The sequence below is a fragment of the Physeter macrocephalus genome, chromosome 15 (genome assembly GCF_002837175.3).
Source record: "Physeter macrocephalus isolate SW-GA chromosome 15, ASM283717v5, whole genome shotgun sequence".
NCBI lineage: Eukaryota > Metazoa > Chordata > Mammalia > Artiodactyla > Physeteridae > Physeter > Physeter macrocephalus.
Genome location: NC_041228.1, coordinates 39,288,715 through 39,314,378, shown reverse-complemented (window position 1 = coordinate 39,314,378; position 25,664 = coordinate 39,288,715). Strand labels below are relative to the sequence as shown.

At 38.2% G+C, this 25,664-nt stretch overlaps 1 protein-coding gene across 2 annotated transcripts in view; it reads left to right on the top strand.

Moving 5' to 3' along the window:
* The window catches only part of CPQ (carboxypeptidase Q), a 461,800-nt gene that overhangs the window by 169,637 nt on the left and 266,499 nt on the right, over positions 1-25,664 (top strand). For both annotated transcript variants that reach the window (XM_055091154.1, XM_024115916.2), the window contains exon 4: positions 25,433-25,640. In XM_055091154.1, coding sequence (XP_054947129.1) covers positions 25,433-25,640 — 208 coding nt within the window. The remainder of the gene's footprint in view (positions 1-25,432; positions 25,641-25,664) is intronic.

Here is a 25,664-nt window from a genome sequence, read left to right as displayed (position 1 = left end):
GGAAGTTGCCAAAAAAAGAGTTTGATAGTGACTCAGCCTAACAAGTCTATATCCCCCCATTATATATGCTTATTATTAGTGATGCTTCCCAGACCCGTTTGGGCACGTATTTGAAGAAGCCTCTGTTGTGAGCTCTGCTAGTTGTTTAATAAACAGGCCTATTATCTGAGCTGCAAAAATTTTGACATTTTGGGCAATCCCCAACCCTGGGGATACCTAAAGTGCTACGTTTGGCACTTCTTGCCAAGATATGAGCAATATTCTTAAATATTCTTCCCCATTTGCCTCCCAGTAAGACTGATGTTTTTTTGTCTCTCAGTTGCCAGATAGGAAACCTATGGACCTAAATGTCATGGGAAGGTATTTAGTGGCAGGTGAGATTTTTTTGGTCCATGTAAAACATTGTAAGGTTCAAGGCCAGGGCACCGTGGCAGGCTGTAATCTATGAATCGTTAAATTCTTAACATACCCTGAGAACAGGAAGAGAGAGAATAACCTTTGTAGACACAGGGGGAATTTCTCCTCTGAACACTGGTAATTCATGTGGCATTTGCTGTTTGCTTATGTTTGCAGTGAAATTCTTTCCCTCAACCTTGCACTGTGCTGTTACTGGTCACTTAGGCCTTCTGAGAGAGCAACACAAGTTGATGTTTTAAGTACACAGCAAAGCAGATGTTTTTAATGGTGGGCATCAGTTTTGGGGTTTTTTTTTTGGTCAATATTTGGTTCACATGAGAACCTTTATTTTTTCCAGCCTGTAAGCTTTGGCTCTGAATTTACATGTTTTGGAGGTTTGATGTTGTTGCTAATTCAGTGATGAAATTTATTCATAGAAAAGGCTTATTGTGAGTGAAGAAATAAAGTACCAAATAGTGTAGACAGCCCACACTTTTCTTTATTATTTATTTTTGCACTAAATGATATATCTGCTTGGTATTAGGAACCCCATAGTTGGGGCAAAGGCAATTGATGGCAATGTCATATTTATTTGGAGGTTGAAGTTTCATTAATAACTTAAGATGGAAATCAGAGAAAAAGACCTGTGAGCAACCCCATCTAGCTGTCACAACCCCCATGTGGCAAGATAGTACATTGTACTTCTGCTCTTCTCTCCAAGAGCTTTTGGGACTTTAGCACATGTTATTATTATTAAAGACTTTATTTTTTAAGAGCAGTTTTAGGTTTATAGCAACATTGAGAGGGAGATACACAGAGATTTCCCATATACCCACTGCCTCCATGCATGCATAACCCACCCCATGAGTAACATCACTCCCCAAAATGGTAAAAATTTCACCAAGGATTAGCCTACACTGACGCATCATTATCACTCAAAGTCCAGAGTTTACCTTAGGGTTCACTCTTGATATTGTACATTCTGTGAGTTTCGACAAATCTATAGTGGCAGATATCCATCATTACAATATCATACAGAATATTTTCACTGCCCTAAAAATCCTCTGTGCTCTGCCTATTCATCTCTCCTTGCCCCTACCCCTGACAACCATGATCTTTCTAGTGTCCCCATAGTTTTGCCTTTTCCTGAATGTCATATAGTTGGAATCATACAGTATATAGCCTTTTCAGATTGTCTTCTTTCATCTAGTAATATGCATTTAAGTTTTCCCCATGTCTTTTCCTGGCTCAATTGCTTATCCCTTTTTAGTGCTAAATAATATTTCATTGTATGTCCCATAGTTTGTTTATCCATTCACCTATTGAAAGAGATCTTGGTTGCTTCCTAGTTTGAGCAATTATGAATAAAGCTGCTATAAACATCTGTGTGCAGGTTTCCGTATGGATATAAGTTTTCAACTCTTTTGGGTACATACCTTGGGGCGTGATTGCTGGATTGTGTGGTAAGAGTATATTTAGTTTTGTAAGAAACTGCCAAAGTGCCTTCTGAAGTGGTTGTATCATTTTGCATTTCCCCCAGCAGTGAATGAAAGTTCTTGTTGCTCCATATCCTTGCCAGCATTTGGTGTTGTCAGTGTTTTAGATTTTGGCCATTCTAATAGGTTTACAGTGTTATCTCATTGTTGTTTTAATTTGCATTTCACTGATGACATATGATGATGAGTAGAATCTTTTCATATATTTATATGCCACCTGTATATCTGAGGTGTTTGTTAAGGCCTTTGGCCCATTTTTATATTGAGTTTTTGGGGTTTTTTTATTGTTGAGTGTTAGGAATTCTTTGTATATTTTGGATAACAATTCTTCATCAGATGTGTCTTTTTTTCCCAATCTGTGTCTTGTCTTGTAATTCTCTTGGTATTGTCTTTCACAGAGCAGAATTTTTAATTTTAATGAAGTCAAGTTTATCAATTATTTCTTTCATGGATCATGTCTTTGATGTTGCATCTAAAAAGCATAGCTACAACCAAAGTCATGTAGGTTTTCTCCTACGTTATCTTCTAGGAATTTTAGAGTTTTGCATTTTACATTTAAGTCTATGATACATTTTGAGTTAATTTTTGTGAAAGGTATAAGGTCTGTGTCTAAATTCATTTTTCTGGTATGTGGATGTCCAGTTGTAGCTCCTTTTGTTGAAGAGGCTATCTGCTCCATTGTATTGCCTTTGCTTCTTTGTCAAAGATCAGTTGACTATACTTATGAGGCTATTTTTGGGCTCTCTATTTTGTTCCATTCGTCTATTTGTCTGTTCTTGCACTAATAACATACTGTTTGATTACTGTAGCTTTGTAGTAAGTCTTAGTTTAGATTTATGGATTTTAAGGACATACCAGATTAACAGATGCAGTAATGATAGAGGACATTTTTGACATTGAGGGAAGAGACAAGAAAACTAAAGTGTAGCCACAAAACAGAATTGCCATACCTACAACGGTGGAAATTCATAAGGATAACATTGAGTCACCCAGAAAAGTTGTATTGTGTCTTCTTTTTAAGAAACGGAGTAGGGGAACTGAAGGCCCAGTAAAGGTGTTATAGCAAGAAGGGAAGAGGATCAGGGCTCTCCAAAGAAACAGAACTAATAGGATCTATCATCTATCTATCTATCTATCTATCTATCTATCTATCTATCTATCTATCTATCTATCTATCTGTCTGTCTATCTATCTATCATCTGTCATCATCTGTCTAACCTTATTTAGTACAAGGAATTGGCTAATGCAATTATGGAGGCTGATTAAGTCCCAAGAGCTGCAAGCTGGAGACCCAGGAGAGTCACGTCTGAAGGGCCAAGAACCAGGAGACCCAATGAGGTAGTTCCAACCCAAAGCCTGCAGGCTCAAGACCCAGGAGGAGCCGGTGTTTCAGTTTAAGTTTGAAGGCAGGAGAAAACTGATGTCGTAGTTTGAAGGCAATCAGGTAGGAGAAATTCTCTCTCACTTGGGGAGAGTCCGTCATTTTATTTTATTTAGAACTTCAACTGATTGGGTGAGACCCACTCATATTAATCTTATCCAGAAACACCCTCACAGAAATACCCAGAATAATGTTTGACCAAATATCTGGCACCTCATGGCCCAGTCAAGTTGACACATAAAGTCAACCACCTCAGCCCTCTTTCTCATCATCAGGGCTGTCTGATGAGACAGAGATAGGGAGATGTCTTCCTATCTCTGGACAACAGGTGGCTGCTGAGAAGGTCCAGGAAAAGGAGACAGATGGTATCATGTCATGGGCCCACTAGTCCAGGGCAAAGATAGTAAATCCAGCCCTGATAGGAGAATGCTTGGTTCTGGGAAATAGGTAGATTAGCTTCTAAATTATGTAATTAATTAATTAATTAAATAATTCTTTTTTAAAAAAATTCCAGCCTCAATTCATATATTACTTCCTTGGGGGGCTGTCCCTAGACACTGTCTAAAGTAGTCCTTTCAGCTGCTCTCATTTATTCATTCACAAAAATTTATTGAGGGCCTACACTGTGAAAGGCATTAGGGATTCAACAACGACTGTGGGTAACAGACAAGGACCCTACCCTGGTGCATCTTATACAATAATGGGCCCAGATAGAAACAAATGAACAGATAAAGAATGTAACTTCTGATAGTGTTATATGCAGTAACAAATAAAACAGGTTAATGCAGTAGAGTGTAGACTTGGGCACAGTGGTGGTTATATTAGCTATACTGGCCAGGGAAGACCTTTCTAGAAGATCACATTCAGCTTGGATTTGAGTGATGAGAAGAAACTGTCCATTCAGAAACCTGGGGGAAGAGACTCTTGGGCAGAGGTAACAACTAGTGTGATAGCACAACAGGGAGAATCATTTGACCTATTCTAGACACTGAACAGAAGCTGAGGTGCCTGCAGCAGAGGGAGCAAGGGGGAGAGAGGTAGGAAGTGGCTAGCAGAGAGGTCGGCAGTGCCACCTCTTCATAAAAGGTCATAGAGGCCTTGGTTTGGAGCTTGCATTTTACCCTAATGGAAATGGGTTTTTACTAGAAGAGTAGTGTAATCTGATTATGCTTTAGCAAATCACTGACCTCTGGGTGGGACATGGATTGTGGGGAGCAGGAATGGAAGTAAGAAGACCAGACATTTAGGAAGCTGTTGCAAGTGTCCAGGTGAGACATTATGATACCTGGATTATGGTAATAGCAGTGGAGATGCTGGGCCATGGTCAGATTTGGCTGTTAAGTAGGCAGAGTCTTAAGGGCTTGCTGATGGATTGGATGTGGGAGGTGAAGAAAATAAAGGATTCACAGGTGAATGTTAGGTTTTAGTTTCTTAACGGCATTTATTTTAATCTGAAATTATCTTGTTTATTTATATGTATACTTCTTTGCTGTTTTTCTCCTCCCACCAGGCTATAGGTACAGTGAAAGAAGGAACCTCGCTTATCTTATTAGATACTAAGGAATTGCCTTACCCTCAGCATCTACAACAGTGCCTGATGCCTTGAATGTGTGCATGTATAAATACTGATTGAATACTTTGTATGGACCAGGCCTGTCTTAAGGCTGAAGTACAAAGGAGAACAAGAAAGAAGTGGCCTCTACAGACATGTAGCCTGCATTCTGGTGGAAGAGATAGATAACAAACATGTAAACCAAGTTGTTTCAGATTTTGACAAGTGCTGTGTTGAAAAAAGGATAAACAGGGTGGTTAAGGAAACACATCTTCTTCAGTTTTCTTGTTGTTCTACATATGTTCACTAGATCGTAACTTCCATGAAAGCGAGGTCTAGGTCTTATATTCTTTGTATAGTGCTAAGCAGATAATATGTCCCCAGGAAATACAGGACATGCCTGGAACCCATGCTTGATTCCTGGTGTGCCTTAGGTACCTGTTTTGTTATCTGTGCAACGTGAGCAGCTAAGGAAAGTGGCCAAGCCTCTCCTTTCTCATGTAGCTCAGCAATACTTAGACCTGTGGATCTCTTCCTGGACAGGCCTGTATATTTATATTAACTGCTCCCCTGGCTTTGGTTGTTACTAGGCATAGGCAGTCCACCTATGGACTCGTGCAGCCACACACAGCCTTGCTGCAAATTTAGCAGGAGGTAGTGCCTCAAGGTCAGTAGGGGAGAATTAAATCTGTAAGGGGCATACACTTAGGCCAATAAACATGGAGTGCCAGAAAATATGCCCAGAGGGATCTGAGGAGCATCTGCATGTTTATTAAGAAGCAAGGAAAACACCTCCTCTTCCTCTATTAAAGGAACACACTTAGACCTCCTCCTGTGAAGTCATTTCCTCTATGGCATCTGCTTTGAATAGAAGATTTCCAAATGAGCTTCGTTTGCCCTTAAGCAGTCATTTCCCTCAGATAAGGATGCACAATTAGGGGGAAATTTTCACTCGGTTATTGGTCAGCTATCAAAAGGAAAAATGAAAAAAATCTTCCTTGGCTGGAGTAAGCATGGAATACTTTGGTAGCCCAGCATTTTTCACTTGTCCATTTACAAACAACTGTATGCATTTTAGCCAGAACAGACTTTTTGTTTGTCAGGTAGTCGATAAATATTTATTCATGCTTCCTGTATACTGGTCCTCCACTGGGAAGCATTCCTCACACTTTGCCTTCTTGTTACTCTTCCTGTGCCTGTGTTTTTCATAACTCAAGATCACTGACCCATTTAGTATCTTTAGGAGGAAAGGGAAGGCAAAGCTGATCAGAAAGCAGACTGGGAAGAGGTGAGTCATGGCAATTCTTATGCTGTGGAAGTGTGAACTTAGCATAATGCTAAGCAGACAGTAGATACTCAATTCGTAATTAATGGTTTGACGGTTTCAGTGCATGGTGCCCCGTGGAGTGAATGTTTTCTTGCAAGACGCTACCGTCAGAGGTCTCTTCATTTGGGTTTAGATCATAAACAGGTGTAGAGAACCGACCATGTATGGACCCTCTGCTAGAAGTGAGGCAGGATACTGAGATCCACCTGACATACTATCTGTCCTCTGGGGCCTCAGTTTTGAGTGCAGAAAAGATGTGAACATGAACATTATATCTCAAGGAAGCATGTACTTAGAGAAATATGAAGTCTTGTGAGAACACAAGGGAAGGAAACATTCATACTTTTCGGGGGAATCCAGGCCTTACTAGATACCCTTCTGTACACTTTCCCCCAGATTTTAATTTTGAGTATTCCTCTTGGATTATTAGTTTTCTGTAGCTTGTGGCAGACCTCATCAAGACTGGTACATGTGCTTATGTTTACTTTTATCAGATAATCTTATACCTGATTTGAGTTTACCCTTTGTTTCCAATTACTTAACTTCTGAGTTATTTGCACAGTAGGGTCAAACATCCTGAATGTTACTCTTTTTTTCCGACCCAAATGAAAATCACTAATACAAAATTGTATTAACACATGAGTATGACTAAAATCACCATTGCGGACTTCCCTGGTGGTGCGGTGGTTAAGAATCCGCCCACCAACGCAGGGGACACAGGTTCAAGCCCTGGTCCGGGAAGATCCCACGTGCCACAGAGCAACTAAGCCCGTGTGCCAGAACTATTGAGCCCGCGCTCCAAAGCCCACAAACCACCACTGCTGAGCCCGCGTGCCACAACTACTGAAGCCCATGTGCCTTGAGCCCGTGCTCTGCAACAAGAGAAGCCACTGCAATGAGAAGCCTGCACACCGCAACGAAGAGTAGCCCCCGCTCACCGCAGCTAGAGAAAGCCCACACGCAGCAATGAAGACCCAACGGAGCCATAAATAAATAAATAAATTTAAAAGAAAACGTTAAAATCACCATTGCTGGGGTAGTTAGTTAAGAAGAGATCTTCCACTCTTTCTACTCCTTCTACCAGCTTCTTTCCTTTTATCCTATCAAGGCAAATAGGTCGCTGGCTCACTAATTTTTCAGATGTTGTAACTGTTTAGTTTTGTGTTTAGAAATTTTTTTTTAATTAATTAATTAATTTTTGGCTGCGTTGGGTCTTCATTGCTGCATGCGGGCTTTGTCTAGTTGTGGCCAGTGGGGGTTACTCTCCGTTGTGGTGCACGGGCTTCTCATTGCAGTGGCTTCTCTTGTTGTGGAACACGGGCTCTAGGTGCATGGGCTTCAATAGTTGTGGCACGCAGGCTCAGCAGTTGTGGTTCGCGGGCTCTAGGGCGCAGGCTCAATAGTTGTGGTGCACAAGCTTAGTTGCTCTGTGGCATGTGGGATCTTCCCGGACCAGGGCTTGAAGCCGTGTCCCCTGCATTGGCAGGTGGATTCTTAACCACTGCACCAACCAGGGAAGTCCCTAGAAATATTTTCATATCAGTACATGTAGTACTACTTTATTGCTTTTATTTTTGCTTGCTTTTCTCTTGTCATTTATGTTTTTCTCTTTGTATGCCTAATAAGTTTTGTATAAATGCCAGATATTTTTTAAAAAAGCTATAGAGGCTTCATAGATTTACCTTTCCTCTGCTGGACAGATCAAGTTGAGGGACTGATCTCCTTAATCCAACCACAGACTAAGTTTCATCAGGATAGGTTGCAATTTTGTTAAGACTCAGACTACTTCTGGTTCTCCCTGTTTTTAAGCATGGCCCCCTAGGGCTTTCAATCAAAATACTGTTAGACCTTTGACTCCTTAGCTCTGAGAGAATGCAGAATTTCTGGTATGCATTTGAGATATTTTGGCTTAACTGGCTACTTTTATGCCCTGTGCAAATTCAGAATTTGACAGATAACTTGATGGGGAGACCAGCTCTGTGGTTAAGGCCCCTCACATCTCCAGTTTTGTCACTGAAGTCCAAATGACTGCCAGAGGATCTGATGGTTTCTCTGTCCTAGTAGCTGTCCTCTGCTTGGGCCTACCCTGAGTCTATCCTCTAGACCCTCTAGAGTGAGCCAGCTCAGGAGTGGCAAATGACCCCCATGGGAAGCTGCTTAAACTGAGGTCACCTCTGAAACCTTTCTTTCTTTCTGGAATTTTACTTTTTCAGTTCTCTTTGCTTCAGTAATGCTCTAATATCTTTAAATATGTGATTTTTGTAATTTATTTGATTTTTCTTATTGTTTATAGTGGGAAAGTTGGCCTGCTATGAATAACTCATTATACCCAGAAGTAGAATTTCTCCCTCCTTGTTTTTAACTCCTACAGATTATTTCATTGCATGATATACTCTCTTCTATAGTTTATTTAACCATCTCCCTGTTTATGGACATGCTTATTATTTCTAGTTTTTCATTGTTACAGTCTTGCAATTAAAATTGAAGTACATGCATCTTTGTGTACTTATTTGTGTATGGCAATGACTAATATCTGGATATTCTGGATTGAAAAATACGGATTTTTAATTTTGATAGAGATTACCAAATTGTTCTCCAAAACAATTTAAATTAGATTCTCAGAGGCTTTCTGTCAACTAGATCAATACTTTTTAGGTCTGCATCTGATCTAGTACCAAATAGCTCCACTAGGAACATGGAGAGGCCTATTAACTCTTTCAGAGACACTGGGCACACTGAGGGCTTACGTATGTTGCCGCTGCCACTCTGACCCTGATGCTCTCCTGAGGGCACATTCAGAACTTTTACAGTGTGTTAGATGATCATGCAGTGGATTACAATAGTTCAACATATTCTCTAAGACCCCAGGGGCGTGATATCAACACTGAGGAGACAGTCAGCAGAAAAAAACATCACCAAGAATAGCATATTTCCAATGCAGGCAATTCCCCCGGTGGAAGGCTTAGCTATTACTGCACCGAGAGGATACTGGCCACTGCTTCAAAGCTGTGGGGACTGCTCTTTATTCATATCAGTGATTTTTTTTCATGTGCTTGCTGTAAAATCAATCCTTTGGATGGTTCACTCAGTGCATTTGAATACCTTTTCAGATTCCCTAACGCTCCTTGGCCCAGTAGCAGTTCCTTTTCTTGCCAGGGCACAGAGGGTGTGAAAGTAGCTTTTTCTAGGCATTTATTGGTATTGAGCAGTGGCAAGGGCTGGAGCCAGTAAACATGGGGTGCGCAAATGTGTTCAGCCTGTAGGAGCTCCTCCAGTTCATAGGGTAGATCTGCTGGGATAGTTATCTTGGGTCTCCTTTCACGCCAGGGTAGAATTAAGCTCTTGGCTGAATAGATAGGAGGTAGGGATAAGTCTCAGCGCTCTGGACACTTAACCTAAACTTCTAAAGGAAAATTCCTTATTCCTTTTTTCCTTTGCAGTAGCTTAGCTTTAGGTGGCATTCATAGACTTTCTATTGTACTGAAGTAAGCTGTAGTGCTTATTTTCAAAACTAGCAAATGGGTTTTCAGCGTGAGTTTTCCTGGTAATACACGCTGGTTTATTTTGAATTTAAAAAATTTGGATTTTGATTTAGTGATGTCATTTTAATTCTTTGAAATATAGTGGGGAAGGGGTCAGAAATAAAGCAATCTCTTTTCTAGACTCATTCATTTATTCACTCTTGGTTAAGCAGTTATTAAAATCCTCCTATCCATTAGACATTGGGCTTTGCATTAGTGATAGACAAATGAATAAGACTGTGATACTTTTGTTGGTGCTGTGTCATAAAAATTGCCTAGATTGAATTCTAAGCCAGCATGAGCATCTTAGAGTGTAGAAAATAGAAACCAAACAAATACTCCATTTGGGATCAAAATTGCACAGCCAGTTGTCTAAGAAAGTGCGCTGCTTTTTACCAGTAATTCAGAATCTTATGACTAACACTAAGTAGAAAACTGAGAAGAACAATGAAAGAGGCAAGAAGTTAATGGAATAGGGACAGAGCTGAGAGGACAAAATTTGAACAGAAGGAGGAAAAACAACAGGGATTGAGGAAGGTTGTTTAGGTCACTAAGCTTACAAGATCTTCTATTTCCCAATTAGTACATTGTGACCCTGAAGACATAAGGGCGTGACAAGGATATCACTGGGGTGTGGTAAATTCTTCACAGTCTCACTTCCCTTTGCTAATTCTGGCATCAGAGTTGTTGCAGAGAACGTGCTCAACAGTGTATGGAGATACATCTTAAACAGGTGTGCTTATTCTTAAGAAAACTTGATATGTTTAAATTCAGATTTATTTACTTTACAAAAATTAGATGATTACCCAGAATACCTGGCACCCAGTGCTACCCACACTGGGGTTGTACATGACAAACACCCTGGTCCAGCACTCTGAGACTAAGAAGCGTCGAGGGAGGGCAGGCTGGGATATAGCCAACCATGATATAAGATAGGATATGATTAAGGCTTTAAAGGAAATACGAGCAAAATATTGTGGGCATTCAGGGGAAAAGTACTTCTGGTTGTAGGGTAATTGAGTAGAGGGAGGAAGGCAAAAAAATCAGAGAAGTTTTCATGAAGGAGAGAGTATTTTAACCTATCTTGGAAGATGGTTTAAATGTCAATATGTGATAGATCTCAACAGGGCTGGAGGATATGGACATTAGGTGTGAAGTAACAGCAGAACAAAGCTTTACAAGTAGAGCTTGTATGATGACTATTGGTGTGTTATGGGGTGGGGGGTAGGGATGGAGGATGCAGAGAAACAATGTACTTTGGGGTCACACAGATATGTCTTCAGATCCCTTCTGCTTATAAATATGGGACTATGCCCCTGTTACTTAACCTTTCTGAATCTCAGCTCCCTCATCTTTAAAATGAGGACAGTAATATTGGTTTTTTGGTTTTCTGTGTGTGTTTGATTTTTTTTTTTTTTTTGGTGAAGATTGGTCCTAATCTATGTAAATCTTTGGCTCTCAATAAATGGTAGCAAACATTGGAGAGCCATTGAAAATTTTTGACTAGGTGATATGATTAAAGTTTAGAATTTGAAATTTTATTCTGATAGCACTGCTGATGCTAGCTTCATTGTAGAGACAAGAGGTGAAAGCTTAGCACAATTAGTCATGGAGAATGGTCTCAGACCCTACTAGTCACATCTGAGTATCTGTTCTTTCCCCTTTCAATTTTTAGCTGTAAACATGGCCATCTAAAACAAAGACTATCTTTCCCATCTTTCCTTGTGGCTAGGTGGGGCTGTGTGACTATGTTCTGGCCAGAAGTATCATGCACTAGTGTGCCTAAAAGATGGCTGGCACACATCCTTTTTTTCCATTGCTTCTTCTATTCTGCTACTTAGATAATCTGCCATCTTGGTAGGTCTAGATGCTCATTTGGATCCTAGGAATAGTGGAGAGGTAAACTAGAAGGAGTCTGAGTCCCAGAAGACTTCACAGGCCACAATTGTCATATCAGCCCTAGACTAATTCCACCAGACTTCCACATGAGAGAGGATTAAACTATCTTATTGAAGCCACTGAAAATGTGAGATTCTGTTACTTGCAGTAGAATCTAATCCTAGCCAACTCAGAGATGGAGGGGAAAATGAATAGGAGTTTACTTTCTAGGAGTTCAAGCCAATGGCATTTATAGGAATATAAAGGAAACATGTTTGGAACAGGGAAAGGATGACGCTTTTGGTTTAGGGTCCAATCCAGACGGAGATGTCAGATGATTAGAAACCAATGTTAGGAGCCTGGAAGAGTGGTCAGAGTTGGAGATATAGACTTGAAGTGGGAATCAGGCCTCTAAATAACTCTGATAATTGAATATATGGGAGGGGATGAAACTTCCAAGGAAGAAGAATGTAGAAAGAGTGTAAAATGAGTGCAAAAAATTGAAGGCTGACACTGGACGAGGTCTCTGTTCACGGGGCAGGTGGTGGCAGAAGCAACAGAGGTAGGAAATTTAGGTAGAAGGAGATGCATATTGATGGTTGAGGGTTAAAGGAAGAAGAATTGAGACTGGATGGTGAAGTTTATTTCTTTTGTACATGGCAGGAAATGTGGGAGAGGAAAAGGAATTCCCCGGTTTCTCATAGTCAAGAAGGTACTGATTATATGTGTTTATTTGTTAATGAATAAAATGCTATTTTGTTGAATGTTTCAGGAAGCCCTTTCATTCCAGGCCATAGAGTTGTTTTCTGCTTTTAATGCTTGCTTACAGCTTCGGTAGGCTCTTCTCAGGTGAGCAGCTGCATACCAAAATGTCTCACTGACAGAATTGCCAAGGAATTCCATGGAGGATGGATGGTCTTGGTTGGAAAGTTACTTAATGGCTTTTAAAGTAGTGAGCAGATGATCATGCTGCTTAAGCAACAAACCTTGAATGCTTAGAACTCATGAATGTTTTTAGTGTTGGTATCAAATAAAATGAAAAACAAATTGTATTTTATACATTGTAATAGTATGCATAATTGTTATCGGTCTTTAGGATAACAGGTCACATAGTAACTGGCTGTAACTGGTAGTAGCCAGTACTACTTTTGCCTGGACACACACCAGGCATTTGTGGGGATAGCTGCAAGAGGGATAATATTGAGAAATGTGAGGGAAAGGATGGCTTGTGCCAAGAGAAAGCATTGGAGGAGGTGGGTACCTTTCCCCTCCTATTTCTTAACCAGCTTGTTCTAGAGCTGGAGGCCCAGAGTGCCTTGCCCCCAGTCAAGCCCACCAAAGGACCTAGTGGGTCTACCTGCACTAGTCTCCATGTTCCAGGGTCAACCATATTCTCTCAGTTGGCGAAGATGGAAGATATTGCCGTCTGTGGTTCCCTGATTTCCTGAAAGTTCTTTGAGACTTTATGTATGACCCCGCCCAAAGCTTTTTTTTCCCTCTCAGCAGGAGAGAAGGAGGCTGCAGACCACAGAAACTTCAGAAATTTTGATTATCTGCACTCATCAGGACTCTAAAGGCGCAGGTCTGTGTGTGTAAAGGTTACAGGAATCGTGGGACAGAGTTTTGGTCTGAGCGGCAGTATCCAAAACAGCTAGTGTTCCATGATTTGAAAGATGAAACACTGCAGAGTTATGGACCGTAAGAAACCCAAAAGGGTTTTTTGATAACAAAATATCACATTTGCTGTTTTATCATCTAAACCCAGAGGAGTGTCTCAATAAATATTTGTTAAATGAATTTTGGGTAAATATTCTTATTTCAGAAATATTTAAAACTGCATTCTAGACCTACCTGTCCTCTCTGTATTTTCAAACATAAGGAAATGAGCACCAATAGCTAACTGGAGCGATAGGGTGAGGGATGAGGCATAGAATGGAGAGTGAGAGGTAGCATGTCTTCCCCATAAACATAGGTGTTGGCAAAATCATGGTTCAAATTTCACTTCCTTTAACTACTAGTTGTGTGATATTGAGCAAATTACTTAACTTTGAGCCAGAGTTTCTCCATTTTAAAAAATTGGAGTAACAGTACCTACCTTATATGATTGTTGTGAAAAGTAAAAAAAATTAATGAGGACCTGCTTCCTGCTTAGTAAATTCTAAGTGACAGTGCAAATGTTAGATGTTATTGTTGATGCTAACAGCAATGTAATAAAATGCTAACAGTTGGAGCACTGCCAAGGAGTAGGATCCATGGAGGATGGCATGAGTGCAAAGCTTGTGTGGAATGTATGGGCTTTGGGCCTCTGGATATGTAGAAAGGCAAGTGGCTCCAAAAAGTAGAATGATAATGATGGCTGCCATTTTAAATTACAGTGGGCCAGGAATTTTGTGTAGCTATTCTGAAGACTCACTAACACTCTGAGCTAGATATTACTTCCATTTCACAGATGAGAAATCTGAGGCTGAGCCTGCTTGTGAAAGCTACTCTAGGTCATACCATTAGTTAGTGTCAAAGCTGGATTTGACTCTGGTTGCTCTGGTTCATATGTTGACCCTGCCTCTCCAGGATTCAACATGGAATCAACAGTTCCCTGAATGACAGCTGAGCTCTATCCAGTTCAAATGCTTCAAAATGCTAGCTGTCTCACTCAGCAAAACGCTGTGAGTCTGTCTGGAGTAGAGAGGCAGGTGTTGAGAGTAAGCCACCATGACAAGCTAGGTCTATCTTTGGGGAAAGGAGCAGAGAAGGAGGCTCTGCTAGATCTGACTTAGCTTTGAGCAGCACATGGATGATGTGCTGAGATACCCAGGTATCCGTTTCCTTAACAAGTGCATCTGAGAGGAGCCCAGCAGGTGTGTGGTCGATATGCTGCCCTGTGGAGGGTGGCCATTTATTGAATTCCTATTCCACTCAGCTCCAGTTCATTTGACTTTTGAGGGGTTGCAACATGACCTTGCCTCTTAAGCTGCACTTTCTCTTGAGTTGCTGTGTGACTGATTCTTTGTCAGACTTAGAAGTTCAGATGATATTGATTTTAAATAGACCCATGGGGTCTGAGAACAGTTAGAGTACAGATGAGGAGAGGTTAAGTTTTTCCTAAACTCAAGTTGTCGGTAGTAAACTCATCATCCCCTAGTAAGGGACATAATCATGGATATAATAATGTATATTTTTTCATTCATTTATCCATCAAACATTTATTAAAAGCCTACTGAGCATTGCAGTGCATACTAAATGCTAGACATATAGAGATAAATATATAAACAATGCCTGTCCTAGAGGGTGAAGTAGAGAACCTGAGGGTGGCATTCAGGTTAGTCTGGGAAATAAATGCTCAACGATGTTCTGCAAAAATATGAAATTTTTTTTTTCTTTAGAGGACATGAATCACATTTGTTTTATTCATAGTTGTAGCCTGTCTCTTTTGCCTTAGCACAGAATTTGGCTTAGCTGAGTACCCAAGTTGTTTTGTGAAATGACTTATTAATAATATTTCTCATATTCTATTATTATAATGTTATATTATTAATAATTCTAATTACATGATCAAGTGGCCAGAATGAGTTAATTTAACCCATGAGCTCTTTTTACTCCCTTTAGTGAGCTAGAAAATTTTGGTTGCCAAAGTCAACCTGGTAGCCAAATGTTTAAATTATGGTAATTAATGATTGTGCTTAGTCACAGGTTTGGTGAATGATTTATTTTTAATAAAAGCAGAAGGCTGTGACAAGCTCAGCAAATCTGTTGGTGGTTTTAAGACATTACACCAGGTTGCTTAGGAAAATTTCCTAGCAAATGAGACCTATTAGGTTATATAAGATTCTTGTAAGACAACTAGGAAAATAACTTTAAAAATTACATATATCTTTTTATTTAACAGCAGAAATTACATGAAAAGAGGGAAGATTATGGGAAATTTATTAGCTATTTGATGACTTTTTTATGATTTAAAAGAGTAATAGATATTAATTTCTCACAGAAGTTTAATTATAGTTCTAAAAGTAGAAATAATAGTTTCTGTTTGATTACTAATTTTTTTAGAGTAACTTCCATCTACTTTTCGATGGTTTTAGTTACCCTTACCTTTAAAATTAAAACTGTAAGTTTAAGGCTAAATACCTCAACGTAGTGTTTATGAAATTGATTAAAATATATGGAATGTTCCAGTGCACTCTGAAACCATAGCAAGTACCAGAGATTTGATGTTTTAAAAGTGTTTTAATCAGTGTTAGATTTGGAATTATTGCCAGCTGACTCCTGAATCTTCAGGCCTAGGCCTTAGGAACACATTATCCAGATGTTTATAAAATGCCATTTTACTAATGTCCTGTTTATACTTTGTGGTAAAAAAAAAAAAAAATCTGTCTACTTCAAAGTACCAGATGAAAGTATTTTACATCAACTAAATATTATACTCGAGCTGTTCTTCAGCCCTTCACATCCACCCTTCTGCCTTAAAGGGACTTATTCCATATCATCACCTATTTTCTCCATGACATTTGACAAGAATTCAGCCTGTTTTTGTGGAATTTTGTGTGACTGCTAAGTCCTTGGTAATGCTTCTTGTACCTGCCCTAGCTCTCCTAGTTTACTCAAAATATATTCTCTCTTTGAAAGAAAAGTTTAATTTCCCAATTTCTTAATCCAGATTGTTAATTGAAACTATGTAAAATGAATGGAGGAACACCCATTAATTCCTCAAAACTCAGCAGCATAATCTAATCCTTTGAAAAATCTCTCTGCTTAACTCATCATTATTAATCAGTTTAAGACAATTTAGAAAGGTATATTGGGAGAAAGAAGTAGAAAAAGGAGGGGAATAAGGCAATATTAAAGCTTGCACTTTATATTCAGGTTCAGAGGATAAAAAAACTTTCACCGTATCATCTATTTTTTAGTCATTTTTTGCTGCATAAGTTTGCATGTATACTGTTGGGGTTAGAGTATATGCACACTTTTGAAACATGTTTTAACTGTTTTCTTGTATCATTAAACATTCATCAAAATATAGTATTTAATGGCTGCATAGTTATTTGTGTGATTTTACCATCCTTTATTTTGTTTTTCCTATCTTCTGATGGTGCTCAGTCTCAATCCCCTCATGATTCCCATCTACCTTTTGTCTTCCCTTAGTCCCTCTTGGCTCTCTATGGTATTCAGAGTTGAAAACAATGGTCATGAAACCCTCACTGAGGTCAGGAGAACAATGCATGAATAAAGTGAGAATTTCTGCAGAGATAGAAAATATAAGAAAATACCAAACAGAAATCACAGAGCTGAAGAATACAATAACTCCACTAAAAATTTCTATGAGGGGTTCAATGGCAGACAAGATCAAGCAGAAAAAGGGATCAGTGAACTTGAAGACAGGGCACTGGAATTTATCCAGTCAGAGCAGCAAAAAGAAAAAAGAATGAAAAAGAGTGAAGACAGCTTAAGGGACTTATGGGACACTATCAAGAGGACCAATGTTTGCATTATAGCAGTTCCAGAAAGAGAAGGAAGAGAGAAAAGGGCAGAAAGCTTATTCAAACAAATAATGGCTGAAAACTTCCCTAACCTGGGGAAAGAAACAGGCATCCAGATACAGGAATCCCAGAGAGCTGCTCTGTAGAAGAAGAATCTAAAGAGATCCACACTGGGACACATTATAATCACACTGTCAAAAGTTAAAGCCAAAGAGATAATCTTAAAAGCAGCAAGAAAAAAACAGCTTGTTATGTACAAGGGAACCCCAGTAAGATTAAAGGCAGATTTTTCAGCAGAAACTTTACAAGCCAGAAGGAGTAGCATGATATATTCAAAATGTGGGAAGAAAAAAACCTGTCAACCAAGACTACACTACCTGGTAAAGTTGTCCTTCATAATTGAAGGAAAGGTAGAGTTTCTAGACAAGCAAAAGCTGAAAGGGTTCATCATCACTAGACCAGCCTTAGTAGAAGTGTTGAAGGGAATTCTTCAAGATGAAATTAAAAGATGCTAATTAGTGACAGGAAAACTTAAGAAAGTATAAATCTCACTAGTAAAGGTAAATATATAGTTAAATTCAGAATACTCCAGTGTTGTAATGGTGGTGGGCAAATCACTTATAAATCCATTATGAAGGTTAAAGAACAAAAGTAGTAAAATAACTATAACTACAAAAATTGATTAATGTGTACACAAGGTAAAAATATATAAATTGTGACATCAAAAATAAAATGTGGGTGGGGGGAGAGTAAAAATGTAAAGCTTTAGTATGTGTTCAAAGTTAAGCTGTTATGAGTTTAAAATAGATTGTTACAAATATAAGATGCTTTATGTAAGCCTCACTGTAACCACAAAGCAAAAACCTGTAGTAGATACATAGAAGATAAAAGTACTCTAAGCGTAACATTACTGAGAATCATCAAATCACAAAGGAAGAGAACAAAAGAAGAAGAAAGAAACAAAAGAATTACAAAATAGCCGGAAAACAATTCACAAAACGGCAATAAGTATTCCTATAAATAATTATTCAAACCTTCAGCTGTGAGATGAGAAGGTCTGAGGATCTAATGTAAAGCATGGTGACTGTAACTGATAACACTGTACAGTTGACCCTTGAAGAACTCTAGGGTTAGGGGCACTGACTCTATGCAGTCGAAAATCTGCATATAACTTTACAGTTGGCCCTCTATGTATGTGATTCTCCATCTGAGGATTCAACCAACTCCTGATTGTGTAGTACTGTAGTACATATTTATTGAAAGCTAATCCATGATATAAGTGGACCTGAACATTCAAACCCATGTTGTTCAAGGGTCAGTGGTATTATATATTTGGAATTTGCTAAGAGAGCAGAATTTAAATGTTCTCACCAAAAAAAAAAAAAAAAAAGGATAAATATGTGAGGTGATGGATATTTTAATTAACTCAAGGGGGGGAATCCTTTCACAATGTATACATACGTCAGTCATCTTGATGTAATATTTAAATATCGTATGATTTCCTATGTCAATTATATCTTTCAAAAAGGCTGAAATTAAAAAAAATTATCATTTTAATGAATAGAATCTTAGGGGCTGTTTGTTTTCATAGTATGACTTAGCCTATCTTGGTCTCAAAGTTCACTATTTCTTACCCAGAGCACTTGAGCTATTCACGAACCCTGTGTTTGTCAGTTCAGTTCAGAAATGAGTATATGGGCACCTATCTCAGAATTGAGATGCAGATTAAATAAGGGTAAAGTGTGAAATTGCTTAGCTCAATATGTGTCTTCATATTCAATAGATAGTAGTTATTGCTGCTAACAGTAATCATCATTGAAATGATAAATTTTTTAAAAATTCAGCCTTTCATCATCATTGTTACTAGTGTGATGTGTGGCAAAATAATACAGATTCTATATAGCTTAAGAGGATGGACCTGAGACAGACTGCCAGGGTTCAGTTCTAGCTTGGTCAGCTTCTAGCTGTGAGACTGTGGGCTTTGCCTCTGTGCTTCAACTTCCTCATCTGTAAAGTGGGGACAAGTCCTTACTTCATAGGGTTGTAGTGACTGGTAAATGAATTAATGCATGTAAAACACTCAGCACACTGCCAGCCCCATAGCAAGTTCTCAGTAAGTGCTAGCTATTATTATCATTAAATTCTTTGGAACATTCCATGGACTGCTCTGTTAGAGAGTTTAACTTCTCTTCATGGTATTTTGTCATTTTTGATAGAAGGCTTTATGTTTTAGGGATCCATGGAACAAGAAGATCACCTTTCCTTAATACTGTAGGGTTCAAAGCTCCACTACCTTATTGAGTAAATGTCTTTTCATGGTGCCTAAAATAAGGGGGGAAAGGCTGATACCAAAGTTAAGCTTTATAAAAGGCCAAGGGAAGGAAATCTTTAAATCCAAGGGCAGAGAATCCATTTTTATTTCATCAAAATGTATTATTTACGCAAACTTAATGATGCATAGATGCTGTTTGTAGACATTATTTTCCTCCTTTGAAGTGACTGAGTGCTGATATCCTATCTGTGTCAGCAGCCTTTTCAGAATTCATTCTGTGCTCCTCTACATCATTGTGGCATGGAGATCTTATATATGACTTTTCTAAAGATTAGAAGACTAAAAACGTGTACCTGTTGACTCAGAGGCTGAGAAGATGTACACAAATGTGAATAAACAGTTGAAACACTACCAGATGTACAGGAAGAGCCCTTGAACGCAAATGTGATTGACATCAAGAAAATATTAGCTTTGAAGTTCTGCCTAGTTAGCACGTCGATAGACTGGCACTGCAGCAGGATTCAGCTGCAAGGATTTCATGTAATTGATGGTGGAAGAAAAGAAAATTTCAACAGATATTTTTCTATTAATTTGCCACAGGTGCTCAAATGCCCGTGACCTAGAATTTCAAGTATTCAAATTGCTACTATGATAGCTTCAGGCTTTGCTTCCATGTTATTTTACAGACTGTGGCACAGACTTTTAAGGATTTAATTCTGTTTATTGGTAATGCTGCAGTTCACATGATTTCAGTCTAACAGGATGACTAATTTCTCAATTATATATTATAGAATTATATTAGAATTAGGAATGAAATTTAGTCCTACCTCCTCTATCTTGGTCAGGTTATTTTTGTTTTTGTTTTTTATTTTTAACCTATGGTAGTTGGAAATATTTCAGGGTTTCTTTTTTTGCGAAATTATGGTGTAAATGAATCCTTTTGCTTTTGTATTCTTAGTGACAGTATAAATGCCTGAGATCAATTTACTCTTATTGTTGTTAATGACAGTATAAAAGCCTGAGATGAATTTACTCTTTAAGTGCTAGATCTAAAAAAATTTAATAAAGTCAATTGTAATTTTCCCAAGATAGTTATTTTCAATCAAACTGATTTTTAAAACAAACAAGCCTTTCTGATAAACAGAATAGGTGCTCTTTTAACCATCCTAATAAGGAAGTTAAAAAAAACCTCTCATAGATACAAGAGACTAGAGCTTCAAAAGCTCCCAGTCCTCATAATCATTCCCACCTCTAGACTCTTTCTTTAGGAAACATTCCAAGACTTCATTGTGTTGTGAATAATTTTTACTTCAATCAATGTATTCTATGCCCCTGTGAAAACCTACATATTCCTCAGTAAGGATACATAATTTTCCTTATGTTGGATATTTAACATCACAAGCTAACACCCAGTTCCAATGGTTGATTTGAGCTTTGCAAATTTTGAAGTGCTTAGAAACAAAGTGCCTGGTATCTTTTATAAAGAGCTAGTGAAAAGTGACTAGCATTAAGGGAGTTTGACTGATGTGTGGTAATCAGGTGGGAAATGTCAAAACGTATTTGTTTAAACCTTGCACTTATTTTATGTAGATAAAAGACAATATTCAGCTGACTTCAAATTATATCACTTTACAAAACATACACAAGAAATTTAGTAAAATTTGAAAAGCTTATTAAGACTTACAGTTTCCATGTTCATTTTATATTTTGGGTATACTCTCTTGCAAGCACAGAGACCAGCAGGCCTTGTTTTCATACATGTCATAAACCAGAGCCATAGAAGCATGATTTTTGAATGAAAAAGATACCAGGATTTTCCTCTTAAAGAGAAATCTGGAACCTTAAGATTTTTATTTTGATTTTTTATATTAGAAGTTTTATTGGGGTAAATTCACAAACCCTACAATTTACCATTTTAACACACACAGTTTGGTGTTTTTTAGTATATTCAAAGAGTTGTGCAAACACCATCACTGTCTAATTTTAGTTTAGAACATTTTCATCATCCTGAAAAGAAATCCCTAACACTTAGCATTCACTTCCCATTTCCCTGTCCCTTCCAACAGTGCAAGGCAACCTAAAATTTACTTTCTACCTCTGTGAATTTGCCTATTCTGAACATTTCTTATAAGTGGAATTTTACAATATGTGGTCTTGTGTGACTGGCTTCTTTCACTTAGGAAAGACGTGAAAGAAGGTTCAAGGTTTTCAAGGTTCGTTCATGTTGTAGCATGTTTCAGAACATTGTTTTGGCATTGTATAGATATACCAGATTTGTTTATCTCCTCATCAGTTGATGGACATTAGGGTTGTTTCCACCTTTGGACTATTCTGAGTAGTGCTATAAACATATGTGTGCCAGTTTACATTTAGGTCTGTGATTCATTTTGAATTTTTTTGAGTGTGATGTAGGGGTGCGACTTCACTCTTTTTCATGTGGGTATCTGGTTGGCCCCAGCACCATTTGTGGAAACGCTGTTTTATCCCCATTGAATTATCTTGGCCCCCTCGTTGAAAATGAATTGACCAGTCTTACAAACTTTATTTCTGTATTCTCAATTCTATTTTATTGATCTATGTGTCTATCCTTATACCAGTACCACTTTTTTAATTACTATCGATTTGTAGTATGTTTTTAAATTTAGAAGTGTGAGTCCACCAATTTTGTTCTACTTTTTCAACTTGTGTTGATTATTTTAAGTCCCTTGCTTTTCCATATGAATTTTAGAATCAGCTTGTAAATTTCTTCAAAAAAGGCAGGTGGAGCTTTGAGAAGAATTGCACGGAATCTGTAAATCAGTTTGGGGAGTATTACCATCTTAAGAATGTAAAGTCTTCTAATCCATAAACATGGGGCACTTTTCAATAGATTAGGATCTTCTTTAATTTATTTAAACAACATTTTGCAGTTTTCATTGTACAAATCTTGCACTTCTTTTGTTAAATTTATTTGTAGTATTTGATTCTTTTTGTTGCTAATGGAAATGCAATTGTTTACTTAACTTTCAGATTGTTCATGGCTACTGTATTGCTACTACACTGTATTGTTTATTACTACTGTGCAATTGATTTTTGTATATTGATATTGTATCCTGCAACTTTGCTGCACCTGTTAATTAGTTCTAATAGCTTTTTGTGTGTGGGCATGTGGATTCCTTAGGATTTTCTATATACGTGACCATTTGTGGACAGAGATAGTTTTACCTCTTTGTTTCCAACCTTGATTTCTTTTATTTCTTTGTCTTGTCTGATTTTCCTGGCTGGAACCTCCAGTACAACATTGAATAGAAGTGGGCAGAGCAGACATCCTAGCCTTGTTTCTGATCTCAGGGGGAAAACATTCAGTCTTCTACCACTATGTATGACGTTAGCTGTGGATTTTTCCTAGATACCTTTTATTAGGTTGAGGAAGTTCCCTTCCATTCAAAGTTTGTTGAGTGTTTTTATTATGAAGGAGCGTTAAATTTTGTCGAAGACTTTGTCAGCATCTATCGAGGTGATCATGTGGTTTTTGTCCTTTATTATATTATTATAATACACTGCATTGATTGATTTTTTTGATGTTAAATCAACCTTGCATTTCTGGAGTAAATACCACTTGGTGATGGTGTAAAATTCTTTTCATATGTTGCTGTATCAATTTGTTGATTTTGTTTTTTGCGTTTATATTCATAAGAGATATTGGTCTATAGTTTTCTTTACTTGTAGGGTCTATGTCTAGTTTTGTTCTTATTAACGGTGGCCTTGTAGAATGAGTTGGAAAGTGTTCCCTCCTCTTGTATTTTTCTGAAGACTTTGTGAAGGATTGGTATTAGTCTTTAAATGGTCTTGTTTTGATTTTTTATGGCTTCCTTTGTAGTTTACCATTTGCTATTGTTAAATGCAAGTGGGGCTTGTAAGTTGGGCCAGGAAGGTGATGTTTATGGTGATCATCTCCTGTAGGACAATTGACAGTTAAAATACAGGAGTCTAAATAGAACTGCCTACTTCTACTGAACAATGCAGAATACTCAACCACTGGAGAACATGCTTAATTGTAGAAACAAATTAGAAGCTTTTTATATCTTGAATTCAGAACCACAGTTGGAAAATGCCATTTTCCTCAGTGGAGCCATTGGTGTATGCCCAGTTCACTGTCCCCAAATTAAGAAGTCTTACCTGTAACTTATTAGTACTAATTTGTTTAGAAACATTATTTAAAAGAGCCTATTAAGAGGTGTTACACTGACCTCCTTTTGAGTCAGAGAGCCTGAGAACAAGGAGAGTTTGTTGAATCCTAGACATCACGTAAGGTAATGTGAATAATAAATATTTAGATTGTCTTCCTACATGTTTCAAAATACTTTTGGTCATTAACCACTCTACCAACTCAGTGGGGAAAATTAACACTGAAGAAATAATAATAACAACTAATGTTTGCTAAGTAATTCCTATATGCCAAGCACTTTAAAATCCTTTACATATACTATCTCTTATATTCCTCATAGCAATCTTATGAGGTCAATACTAATATTATTCTCTACTTTTCAGATATGGAAACTCAGAAACAGAGAGGTAATCTAAGTTGCTTGGTGTCAGGCAGGTGGAGAATGGTAGAGCCAGGATTTCACCTAAACTGGAAGTTAGAGTGGATTAGGCATATTCCAGAACAGGGATTCAGATTCAGGGTTTCTGTTTTATAAGTTTTGAATTTATAAGTCATTTGTCTCTCTCTAATGAAGAATATAATTTTCAGTCAGCAGTTAAGAAATGTCCATAAAGGATGTATTTAGATGGTCTAAGTCTAAGGACTTGAGATTACACAGTCTCTCTCTGCAGGATTAATGTAATAGATAAGTTAGTATAATAAATATTTAACATTTATTAAGGGCTTACTATGTTCCAGGGTAAGTGAGTTATTTGTATAAGTTAACTAAATTTGCAAAATAACTATGAAATAGGTATTATAATTACCATCGCCAATCATAGCTGAAGCCACTGAAGCAAAGACGTGTAACTTGCCCAAGGCCAATTAGCAATAAGTAGCACAGCCCAGATTTGAACCCAGACAGTCTTGCTCCTGAACCTGTATTCTTAATCACTTTGTCATGCAATTTCTCTAAGTCAGTAAATAGTCACCTGATACACGGTCACAGCAATAACAGTCACACCGAGAAATCAGTGATAGGACTGCATGATCGTGTTTATGCACGTGCAGATTGGAGTCACTTGTACAGGAGAGAAATGTGTTATGTCTCAAAGGAGGAAAGAGGCTTTTCTCTGAATATGAGACAACCTGAAACAAGTATGGAAGCACAAAAAGAAAACTTAATTTGGAAAGGGAGGCTGTTAGCTTGTGCTTCCACAGAAGACGGGAACAGACTGATGGGATATGGTGAGCGCTCAGAAGCTGTGGTCCTGAGCGAGTTGTGGTGGTGTGGTTTGGAGTTTTACCTCAGAGGTAAAAGGGGACAGTTTGAAAGAACAGTTTTAGAAAGTGAATTTGATAAACTCAATTAGCATGGGGAGAGGCTGAATCAATAGTAGATTAATATCAACTTCAATTACAAGTGTTTCCAGTGATGTAAGAAGCATCTGGAAATTAGCAGAAAAAAACTTGACCATTTGGGGTGATATTACCCCCTTCATGCCAAAATCATAATAGTTTTCTTTTTCTTGTGGCAGTGAAATCACAGACCTGGGTTTATCTGGCACTTTTCTTCCTGGGAATCCAAACATTTCCCCAGGTGTTGTTCTATGGTTTTCGTACACAGTGTTCTACCGCTATGCAGGGCCACATATGCAGACCTCTGTGTCTGGGTGGGAAGAGAGTAGCTCTCGAGCCAGTCAGTGACCAGAGAGCTGGTTGTACCTGGGCCAGTTTTCTTCCAGACGTGTGGGCCTTCTAGTCTGCAGCCTAGACTTCATGTAATGAAGTAATAAACTTCATGTAATGTTTTCAATGAAATTATTATTAAATTGAAGTTTCTAAGTTATTTTTATCAAAAAGAAAACCTACATTCACATCAAAAGCAAGTAAACCAATATTGCCCACCCTTTCCCTTCCTCACATGAAAACAAAGATCGGTGAAAGTCTTTTAAAAAATACTTTTGGTCCATTTCCACTTTCAAGGTAACCTGGTGGCTTCTTTTCTCAAGCCCTCACACAGGTATTCAGGAATACCAGGATGGTGTGCCAAAGATCCCAACAGCTTGTATTACGGTGGAAGATGCAGAGATGATGTCAAGGATGGCTTCTCGTGGGAGCAGAATTGTCATTCAGCTGAAGATGGGGGCAAAGAACTACCCAGATGCTGATTCCTTCAACACTGTAGCAGAGATCATTGGTAGCAAGTACCCGGAGCAGGTGAGTGAAGGCAAGGGATGGGCT